Below are 12118 nucleotides of genomic sequence, written 5' to 3' on the forward strand. Positions count from 1 at the left end.
TTATCGGTTGGCCGATGAGTCGGGCCGATATTTAGCATTTTTTCATCATCGGCCAATAAGCCTCTTTAGTGGAGCCGATTTAAAGTCAGGCACCTCCGCGGGCAGCCTGCTGCTGCTGGAAGCCGGTGAAGGTTTAGGTCACTTTAACCCTTTACAGGTGACCGAGACACTGTAATCAATTTTTGGCAAGGGAAATGATCATTTGTTGCCGTTTTTGGGGTGTTTATGATGATACAGTAGGCAGTATGAGTACAGTACGCCTGGGACATAACAAACATGGTGGGACCTGTAAAAATGTTTGGGGACAAATCTGTGCAGGATGAAAGGTGAGGAGATGAGTGAAAGCTGGAAACAAAGGGAGAGTGTGTCCTTGTAGGGCAAGCCATTCTAACATTTAATCAGCAATTGGACCTCTCTGTAACTCCTGCTTTTATGGCAAGTTGCAAATTGAGCAGAAATGTTTGGATTAGGTGTTCTAAAAAATAGAGACAGCAAAGCTGTTTTCTCTTTTCTTTTTGCTGATCCAGAAAATAAACCGATCCGCGACTGAAAACCATCAAATGACCCGTCGCACCGCTAGTGGTGGGTGTGTGGGGCACCAACACGCTGCCGGTGGAAGTCTTAAGGAAACAAGTGCACCCAGAAGAAGACCGTGACAAGCTCATTGGACATGGCAGGATCATGTCACTTCGGTCCAAAACAGAAAAACCCTGAGTGTCGAGGGATGGAGCTGAAACTCCAGAGGGGCATTTCTATGAATTAATGAGCAGAAGAGTCCATTTGAGAGCAAGGTCAACAGATTAGAAGGGACTTCTGGGCGTGATGCGAGTTTTGAGAGAGCAGGACCAGATGTGAGCCTTAAAACATCAACTCCATCCCACATAAATGCCTCTAACCTGTTGCTGAGGCATGTTTATCACACCTGATAACATTCAACGATATCTACTGATGCTTTCCTAACACACATCCCTTAATAATCCTCAGAAGTTTCACTGCCCTCTTGTTTTTAAGCAAAAACATAAAATTGTGTTCACAACATGAAACCCAACATCTATGACACCCGAGCTGGGAAATCCAACAGAACAGCTTCCGTTTTGTGTAAATGCTGAGGTTCTTCCAAAGCACAATAATTCATTCATTCATTCATCAGAAACAGCCGAGTCCACTGGAGGGGATGAATTTAAGCTGAGCCACATGGACCAACCGATCCGACAGGAAACTAGAAACCTGCCTTGAGACAGCATTTAGACAGCTGCCTGAGGTAAACGGCCTGCATTTGTATAGCGCCTTCTCAGGGTACTGCACCCCCCAAACACAACCAGTCACACACACTATAGGGATGGGTACCGAATTCAGTACTTTATAAGGTACCGACCGAGCACAGATTCACATCGTTTCAAACGGTGCCTCGTTTCGGTACCCGTCCTTCATAACAAGAACTTGCCAAGACAGCTGCGCATGCGCAAGAGCGTTATGTCGCTCGCTGCGAGCCAGTTGTAAACAGAGCAGCATGGTAGAAAGAACGCACGCTAACGCTTGGGTCCACTTCACTAAATGTGATGGGTAACTGGGTGATGATGAAACCAGCGACAACGATCTAAGTGAGACATCCTCATCTTAATCTGCTCCGGTAGGTAAATAAAATGTTTAAGATAACGTTAGCTTGATATGTTAGCTTCCGTTTCACTAATGGTGCGTTCGCTTTCTCCTCGGAACTCCGAATTCCCGACTAGAAGAACATGAACGCGCTCTAAAGTTTGGCTTCACTTTACTAAATGCGACGGGTGATTGGGTGAAGATGAAACCAGCGACAACGATCTAAGTGTGAGGCATCATCGTTTTAATCTGCTCCAGCAGCTAAATAAACTGTTTAAGATAACGTTAGCTTGATATGTTAGCTTCCATTCCCACCGTTGTTATCAGCTAATGGTGCGTTCGCTTTCTCCTGGGAAATTCTAACTTCCCAGTAGGAAAAATCAAATGAAAAAGGACGGCAAAAGGAATGAAGATACACAGTAAATTTAGTTCACAGTAAAGATGTTTGCTTCAGTTTAATTATCAGCTTATAAAACTACAAGGACCATGTTAAAATACAAACAGTTGAATAATATTTATCGTGATATTTATCAAATATTGTTATATATTGAGAAAAATATATATTTAATTATAAAAGAGAACTAAAATAATAAACACTCAAAAGTATCGAAAATTGGTACCGTTAAGTACCGGTATCGATTCCTAGGTACCGGGAATTAGTACTGGATCGATTCAAATGTCAAAGGTACCCATCCCTACATTCACACGCTGGTCACATCAGACATCCCACCTAAAGACCACCAGTAACAGCGGGTCCAGCCGAGAGAACTTCTGGTTTTTGTTCTGTGGGTTCGTGTGTGCCATCATTTACTACGCAGGCCGATTTGAGGTAAGACCACTTCTTAGTTTATGTCACATGATCTGATGTGACGGCTCGTGTTGGGAAAAGAACGCAGATGGTGGTTTTCTGAAAGATTTAGAAAAAGAAAACAGGCCTAAAAAGAACAGGAGCGCACCCGTTTCAGGAAGTAGAGTGAACACTTTTAGTTCCTGGTTCAAACGGGGGGGGGGGGGGGGGTTTAAAAACCTGCTCTTGTTCTTGATGAAACCTGCTGAGGTGCTTCCACTACATGTTCACTTTGACTCCAAACACAACCAGCATGAGCCACATCTATTCAGCACATCTGAACATGATGTTGTTTCAACACCACCCCCCTCTCCTGCTGTGGATGTGCTGCAGCTGTCAGGCCTCCACACCGACCTCAGCAACAAGCAGATCATTACCGAGTCCAACAGGTTACATGCAGGAATAATAAAAACTGACCAGTATCTAAATACAGGAAATGCATTCAGCATGGAAAAACACACCCAATACAATAAAAAGAGAGAGACTCTTACGTTCATGTCACAGAAGGATCCAAGGATGTTGCTTTCATGTGCAGATATGTCCTGGAAACAAGAAACATGGAAATCACCAGACGTTCGTCTAACTGCTGCTGGGTTAACGTTTAGTTTCACTCCGGTTTAAAGGACACATGCGACTCTTTCACAGTTAGCTCTATGGTTGATGGAAATCACGTTGGTGAAGTTCGTAGCACAGAACCCGTTACATAAAGCTATCTCAGTATCGCTTCGGAGCTCTGTGACGTTTCTTCTAGGCTAACTCTTACTCACGTTTGAAATGTCTGGTTCCAGAGCTACAAATCCTGAATCACATAGAGAAAGACCCAGACTGGGAGCAGAAACAACGATGTGACTGCAGTAATGTCAGGATCATAAGGAGATTGCTCCTCATGAAGCAGTCCAGCATCAGAGTGGGACATAACTCCCAGGCGTTTCTGTATTAGAGACCCTCAGACGTTTTCTACGTTTCTTCCAGAAGCTGACCTACGACAGGAGTAGCTACAGCGCTAGGGTTGTCACGGTAACCGGTATAGCGGTAAACCCCGGTAAAAAAGTTGACAATAAAAATAACCGTCCAGTTTTTAAAAAACTATATTATCTCGGTGGGTTTACCGTGGCCGCGGTTTCGGCGCGATGACCCTTACCAGCCACCGTCGCTTCAGCTGAAGTTCCCGCGGCGCGCACACGCACTTTTTAATTTGCAACGGCACCAAAACTTTGAAGCTGAAATAATGGCGGAAGGAGACGGCAGCGCCCAGGACATCCATCAGTCCTCAAAGAAGACTAAATCGGAAGTATGGGCTTATTTTGGATTTCTGAAAAACGCTGAGGGACAGTTAATAGAAGACGGCTATCCCGTTTGCAGAACGTGCAGGAAACAAGTGTCTGCAAAAGGCAGCAACACTTCGAATCTAATGGCACATCTGCGTGACCATCATCCGCGTCTCTACAGCCAGTGCAAGGTAAGTTAACATTAGCATTTTAGCTTAAATGCATGACGTGAGGACTTTTGGTTGAGGGAGAATGCAACGAGTCACTATATCCTGCAGCCGCAGCGTCCTCTGCCAGCATTTAAACCGTGTCACGGACACCCTGTTGCTGGATGAAGCATCTTATTTGTTGATGATGAAGAGAAATATACAATTAGTTCCTTGTCATTGATTTGTTTACTTATTCAATGCCATTTATACTTGAACATTTGGATTTGATTACATAGTGTAGTAGTTATTTTAGTAATTTGTTTAAAGTGGATATTTATTTTAAATACATATTTTTTTAAGGTTGACTTGTACAGCGCTCAAGTCAAGTGTGGACTGGAGTTTTAGATTTTCATTTTGATAATGAAGAAAACAAGTATATGAGAAAACAAGTGGTGTTTCTTTGATTTGTTTACATATTGTTTATGTTTTGAATGTTTGGATTTGTATCATTTAAACCTGCACTGACTACTGTAACATGTTCCAGAAAAATAAGCTATTTGTTCCTTTACTAGTGAAAAGTTGCACTTTTGCTAAGGCTTTGTGTTATTTTAGGTTTAATAAACACTGTTAAACTATTTCAGTTTGTGTAGAACAGGACTATCAATGCTTTCTGAACATATGCAACACCGTTTAAAAAATACCGCGATAATACCGAAAACCGTGATAATTTTGGTCACAATAACCGTGAGGTTAAATTTTCATACCGTGACAACCCTATACAGCGCCTTAGCTCCCAAAACTCAAGGGTGTGGGGCATAGCGCGGAAAACCAATCTTCCATTGGTTCGATTTATTAAACTCCTCCATTCGTTTTTTACTGATTCAGAGCTTCGGTAAATGCGCGCACCGCAGTCTGAACTCGTTTTACTGGTGCACAATGTGGTAATCCAGGTGTTGTTGAGGAAAAAAAGGAAAACCAGCAAAGACACAACCCACTGGAAAGGACTGTAACAGTCCACAGATTGGGTTTAAGAGTGAAACTAGGAGCAGATTTGCCAGTGGTGGCTGGTGAATTTTGTTTTTGGGGGGGGGTGTTGTGCCGTCTGTTAGACGTGCTAACAACATATCACCACTAGGTGACACCAAATTACCATTCTTATGATAGAATCCACGTTTTCAATCTCAACAAGGACACCAAATAAAGAGGCTGAAAAATCTAAATACACAGAAAAATGCATAGTAGCAACAAGCAACATAGTCCTATCCACAGAGGCAGCCGTTTAAATTAAAGCCCAGACTCTCATTTTAAGAACAATACGAGAACAATTACTCTACCTGCAAAACTCACAGAGCAACGCAGCAGCAAAACAAAGCTAAGTAAATAAAGTCAAAATTGTAAATGCAATCTTACCTTTGCTAATTTGTCATAATACCATATTGACCTGAATATAGGACGACAACCGCCCCCCCATCCTTTGAAGCCCGATTCATGCTTCTCCGTCAGCTCCAACAGGGACAGACACGCACAGACGGAGACATTTTGCCCTCACACTTCTCCGTCTCCTGGGGAGTGTTGCAAAGCAATTCCCCACCAGGACAACAGAGGGCGTAGCGCTGTTCTGCATCCCTACGGCAAACCCACTGGGACAAAATACACTACACATCTATACTGTTGGAAAGAATTTAGCCGTTTCGTTATTCAAATAATGTTTCTTAAGACGTAAGTTTGTGTTTATAATGGTATTTGTAAAATAAAACACTATATTGTATTCATAATGTTGAACTCCTCTTTGAGCACATCCCTTGAAGGATCATAGGTATTAGCAACACCTGTGAAATTGTATTTGCAGGAAAGAAGTGTGTCCCGTTTATTGAAGTATTTTGTGTTTAGAGTTTTTGACGTCTTGTCCATGCGTAGTTCAGTTACGCTCATAGCTGCTAGCCAAAACTCTGGAGTTAAAAGTTTTCTGGCTTTACTAAAATACCTGTCTGTACTTATTTGATTGATGGTAGTTTTACTTTCTATTAGACTCCAAATGTAATCATCATATGGCACGTTTCTAATTCATAATTTGTAATAATGTAATCAGTGATATTAGCATTAGCATTCCTATGGGTTTTTCCATGTATATTAGCATTGCGCTAACCACTCGCTGCCAAATTGCAGCCTTTGCGATTAGAAAATCTCCTTTTGTCTCATCGCAATTTAATTGCACGTGCAGTTAATCGTTCAGCCCTAATATACATGCAGCTCTATGCTAAAAGTGTATTTTCAAAGAGGTAATGATGGATTTCTTTGTAAAAGTTGTCCATCTTTCCAGCAGAAAGATTTGCCTGGACCAACGTAACGTGATAACAACGTAACGTGATAACAACGTAACGTGATAACAACGTAACGTGATAACAACGTAACGTGATTACGTAATTCCGTAAGGTTCATGTTCAGCCAATCAACTACTTTAACGTCATCAGCAGTCGAAGGACCACGAGCCGATCTCGTACCGACACCGGCAGCTTATTCCAGAGCCTTGATCCCAGCACTGAGAAGGCACGGCTCCCACACGACTTCAAGCTGTACCTGGGCACAGTTAATAGCCTCTGGTCAGCTGACCTAAGGGAACGCACCGGGACATGCCGGTCGATGATGTCTGACAGATTGTTTGTTTAGCTCATTGTACTAGATTTTACTGTCTTAGTTTTAGTCACCTTACACCTTTAGCTTCATCAATGTTTTCACACACTTAGGAAATCCTGACTGGCCACATTTATTCCTCCACTCAGTGTTTGACTGATATTCTGTCGGTTTTCTAGTTTTAGTCTTTGGTGATTTATATGCAATTCCATTGTTCATTTTTCTGTTTGTTTTGTCACTACCTTATACTTTTAGTTTGATCAATGCTGTCACAAACTCGGTAATTCCTGGCTAACCACTTCATCTACTAAATGCCTCAATGGCTTCCTGTTAGTTTTCTGCACTAGTGTCAGTCGCCTTATACCAACTCAAAGTATTGAATTTCTGCTGGTTTAATAACGTCAGTCATCAATGTTTGTTGTAGTACATTGTACCAGCTTTTACTGCATTAGTTTTAGTCACCTTCTACCTTCAACTTAATCAATGTTTTCACTTGCTTAGTAACTCCTTAGTAACTCCACTTAGTAACTCCTGGTCAGCCTTCTTACCTACTCAAAGAATTTAATTTCTGTTAGTTCACTCCAGGGTATCTGCAGGTTTAAGGGAGCCAAATTTAAGACTTTTTAAGACCTTTTTTAAGGCCACTTTGACCAAATTTAAGCAATTTTTTCAATTAAATATAAGCTATAATTTCCAGCTATTGCCTGGAACTGGTACCAACCACGTTGTGAACGTGTGATTAGCCATCTAGATACCATTAAACTTAAACTTCCCCACGGCGCAAGCTCCCACTAGCTTAACCAGCTAATGTGCTCATCTAAAAATAGCCCCCTTTCAAAACCAACTGAATGTGTACGGTTCCGCTTACGCCAACATCGTACACAAAAAATGCTGAACACAAACTAGAAATTCATAAAAATTTTATAAAAATAAAATAATCTTGTTTATTGGGTCTTTGGTATTTTAAGACCTTCAGAAACTGTATTTAAGGATTATTTGTCATTTTTAAGGATTTTCAAGGCCTTAAATTTGGAAAAGCAAATTTAAGACTTTTTAAGGACCCGCGGATACCCTGTCACTCATTTGTGTAATTATATGATTGTTCATTTTTGTGTTTGTTTTGTTTGTTCTTACAGAGTTGCCTTTGTGTAGGAAATGTGTTACATAAACAAAGCTTTCTAAAGTAAATCCGACTCACAACCAAAGCACCACACTTGCTACAACATTCATAAACTAAGTGGCGGGAGAGTGGGATGAGAGCTGAATGTCCGTCTGGAGGCCACTCTTTATAAAAACACTTTAGTTTAAATTGAACTAAAGAATTACTGACATTTCTTTATTTTACTAAACAAATTACTCCAAGGAGGCAGACGTAAAGCGTCATGCAGGGCTGCAACAATGAATCGATAAAAACTGATAAAGAAATGCGTGAACATGCTGATGAAATGCATTGAATTTTACAGATCATAGTTTAACTATGGATATATTTAGATGATGTGCACGCTATTGAACAGTTTTCTAATCATGTTCTGTTGTCAAATAAAGTAAAGAAAGGAAAGAAAAAATGTTTCCCTAGCAGTTTTTAAATGTTCCTGTTTAATGCGATTAATCGAGTCGAGACCCTATCCGATTCATCGATGATCCGCATACCGTAAATCCTCTAATACAGGCCCGGGCCTGTATTTGACTCAAGCCCATCAAGCTCCAGGCCTTTATTGGAAGGAGGGCCAGTATTAGAGGCAGGCCTCTATTTCTATTTGAGCAAAATGAACTAATGGTTCGCTGGAGTTTTTGACAATTAAAATTGCGCCCACATTTTCAAAGTTAAACACATTTCTTTTAACAACGGTAGTTCCTGCTTCAGCCCTCTCCCCCCTCCCCCTGCTTCAGCCCTCTCCCCCCTCCCCCTGCGCAGCGGCAGCAAACTCACTGATGAGCCTGCAGCCTCTCGGAGTTCCTGCTGCTCTAAACATTAAAATAATTATTTCATTTTCTGTTCTTCACTTCTGATTACCTTCAATGGTGTCTGTTTGTTGCAACAGCAGGTACAAAAACTAACTTGTTTTTATTTGACTATTTTTCTGTCCTGTCTGTTTATTATCTTCCTGCATCTCCTCTCAATCCTAAAGAGAAACTGCTACCTGGGTTCATATATATTCACCTCATGAGTTACCTTTGAACTGCAGTTCTAAAAGATCTACCGACCGCTAAAACAGCGGAGTGCTCGCTGCTTGGCGGCCGCATCAGTGATCGGTGCGTCGGAGGACAAGGTGATGCACCCCGCTCCACAGCAGATAAACACATCAGGCGCAAATAAAAGACAGAAAACATTAAAGGAAATGAACCGACATGAACGATCGCGTGTCAGTACCGACGCTCTGGCACAGCGCGTTGCCCCCCCGAGCACAGGAGCTTCTCACCTGCTGACAGCAGGCTGCTGTCTTTTCCGAGGGCTGCATCTTGCCGGTCATTATCACGTGACAGCGACTAGTCGATGACAGGCATAACAAGTCACTATAGTGAAGTCGACTAGTTCATACAACCCCTGCTATTGCTCCCCAGAGTGTTCTGCAGCATAATCAGCACGTTCTCTTTGAACTTGATATCAAATTTTCGCCTCCTCTTCGTCTCTGCACGGTTAAAGTTACCCTCGCGGTCTATCACTGGCAAATCAAAAGTGAGACGGATGACACAACCGCCCCTGTACTTGCTTGTTACCACATTCCACCCGGCCACAATAAGAGACCGGCCATTATTCACCTCCGCCGACTCCGGCACCGGCCAAAATATGAGACCCGGCCGTTAATTGAATACAGGCTAATATTAGAGGATTTACGGTAATTGTTTGGCGCAGCCCTAGCGTCATGGCAGACTGGCAGACCCTACCGTGTCCGATGACACGAACGGCGCAATGAAACTAGAGCCCTCCATCAGCTGGTACTGTGATGATAACAAGTAGAGGTGTCGCAACCCTTTTCTGCCAGCTCTGCAGATGGACGATCCATCGTCCTGAATTTGTCATGTAGCAGCTTTGGGAGTCTAAAATACTCCAAAACTGGAGACTTCAAGTGCTTCTTGGTTGGAAATGGGGCAGTCCTGGTGGTGGTTGTCGCTAGTTCTGCTGTGTGCATCTGTTCAGTTTCACTTTTGTTTGGGTCTGCTAATATCTTTTTGATTTGCGGTGTTGGACACGTCTTTACGGTGGGTTACGGTTTCACACCGTGGTGTGAGTAGTCAGGCAGGTTAATCCCTAAAGCCCTCGCTGCTACTATCTAGAGTTCAAGTAAAGCTGTAATGAGAAGCTGATGATACGATCATGTTTGCGTAAACCAATTAGAAATATCTGCAAATGGAGTTAAGAAAACCAGGTGTGCAGAAACGAGAAGCGCCCTGTTCTCCATCATCACCATCAGCGAGTCACAGCTGTACCAGTGTGAACCAGGTCCATCACAATAACCGAGATGTTCTCCCCAAGACAAACGGTGCAATTAAAAAGCTGTCACCAACCACATCTGTGTAAATGCTAATATTTCGTACATTTGCCAGGTCCAGGGTGAAGACATGAAGCTGCTATCCAGCGACTAAGAAACCTGCTGTGATCCGGCCTCCTTACCTCCAGGGTGGGGTGTGTGTTGTGTTTGTAGGCCGTGTAGAGAGGGAACTGGATCTGAAAAATCTTGGCCGCACACAGAAGCAGTTTTTCTCTCTCCTCCATGGTCCAGGAGCTGAAGAGATCCTGGCTGTCGCTGGCAGCTCCAGCACAATCCTCCCCAAACTCATCGCTTCCACTCGCAGGTCTCGCTGCTTCCGCCTGGACCTCCCCTGAGCGGGTCAGCCCCTGATCTAGACTCTGACTCTTGTTCTGGTTTACGTCAGGCGTATCCGTGTCCTCTTCAGCAGAGTCTCTTTCCACGTTCACGGGTTCGTCTTCTCCTGGTGAGGTCGGTTGGGGGGTGGTGCCAGGAGCAGACTCCTCTCTGGTCCATTCAGGCCCAGCTCCCTCAGTCTCGGACACAGTCCCTTTGTGTGCGCAGTTCTGGCCACTGCAGAGCTGGTTCCTCAGGCTGCTGATCTGAGCAATAACTAGGTTGATGAGGGCATAGATCAGCTGATTAAAGACCTCCAGATGTTTGTACTCCTTGAAGCAGCATAGACATTGCCTAGAGAAGAAGACAAGCGTGCGTACATTAAACAGGCAGCAGTAAGATCTTTGTTTTCTAGCTAAATGCACCACAACATGTAGAAATGTTCTTAAAGGCGCCATATCGTGGAAAATCCACTTTTTGGAGCTTTCTGGCAGGTGTGATTGTTGTGTCCTAATGAAAAATACCCCCACTCCCATTTTTGGCTGCATTCATACTTTTTTAGCTGCAAATTTCAAATTTTATTTTGGAATTCCTGAAAAGGCCTAAGGTAGAAGCTGTACATCACTCCACCTTCCTGCCCCCAACATCCTCCTCCCCCTGAAGCTAGTCTCTGGTCTGAAACCCGTCTGCCCTGGCCGGCCCAGGAAGTGTGGCATAGGTGACGGGTGTCATGTGACAGACTTGGTAGTCTAGTGGGTAAGTGAGCTAGACTGGCATGCAGGTTCACGTCCCAGTCTCAGCGGTAACTTTGTTTAGCTGCACTTGCCAGTTTGATGTTTTCCACCCTTTAGTGTTAAACAGTTTAAAATATAAGGACTAATCTGTTTGTTGCGTTGTTTATTTCGCCAGTGTGAGTCCATGTGAGGCGAGCAGAGCAGATCAACTACAAAGCTGATTGGAAATGACAAAAATTCTAAGATGTTTAGAGACACAAAATATTTTGCAGAAAATAATCAAAAAAGCTCAAATATAAAAACATTAAATCTGCTTCAGCTGGCTAAATAAATTACTGCCGACACCGAGATTCACACCCACGGCAGCACACGGCTAACCTGAGATAATACTTTTTTTTTTTTATTAAAAGCGCCTTTCAGAACACCCAAGGTCACTTGACAGAAAACACGTAATAAAATACAATAAAACAATAATAAAACCCAAACAAGAAAAAACAAAGAGAGAAACAGGTCATTAAAATCAGAGGTTGTAGGCAGATTTAAACATGTGTTTTGATTTGAAAAGGTTAAAACTGTCGATGTTCCTGATGTCTGGGGGGAGTGAGTTCCAGAGACGGGGAGCAGAGCGGCTGAAAGCTCTGCTCCCCATGGTAGCGAGACGGGCAGAAGGAACCGCAAGATGGATGGAAGAAGAAGATCTGAGTGAACGGGATGGGGTGTGAAAACTTATAAGGTCTGAGATATATGGAGGATATATGGAGATGCTAGGCAGACACCTTTTCCACGGGACTACCCAGGCCAATACAGTAACCAACTTGCCTAGGGCGCTATTGTAGGCATATGTCGGAGTGGGAGTGGGCGGAGCTTCACTGAAACCAAGCGTTTTAGTTCCTCTGGTGAAGATAATTCGTATTTAGGATAAATGACGTCTCAATAGTTCCAACGGTAATATTTTATCATACATTGTGCCTACCTTTCAAAGTTTTAAAACAGCATGATATGGACCCTAATGGACTGAATCACAGATTATGATCTGGTACAGCAAACATGTTCGTGAATCTGTTGCTGGAGAAAATGTGCACGCATT

At 43.0% G+C, this 12118-nt stretch overlaps 1 protein-coding gene across 3 annotated transcripts in view; it reads right to left on the reverse strand.

The window, feature by feature from the left end:
- usp34 (ubiquitin specific peptidase 34) overlaps nt 1-12118 on the reverse strand; it is a 124406-nt gene that overhangs the window by 97736 nt on the left and 14552 nt on the right. For all 3 annotated transcript variants that reach the window (XM_070553617.1, XM_015954489.3, XM_070553616.1), the window contains exons 3-4: nt 10105-10651; nt 2935-2985 (exon numbers count right to left, since the gene is read on the reverse strand). In XM_070553617.1, the coding sequence (XP_070409718.1) occupies nt 2935-2985; nt 10105-10651 (598 nt within the window). The remainder of the gene's footprint in view (nt 1-2934; nt 2986-10104; nt 10652-12118) is intronic.

The sequence above is a fragment of the Nothobranchius furzeri genome, chromosome 7 (genome assembly GCF_043380555.1).
Source record: "Nothobranchius furzeri strain GRZ-AD chromosome 7, NfurGRZ-RIMD1, whole genome shotgun sequence".
NCBI lineage: Eukaryota > Metazoa > Chordata > Actinopteri > Cyprinodontiformes > Nothobranchiidae > Nothobranchius > Nothobranchius furzeri.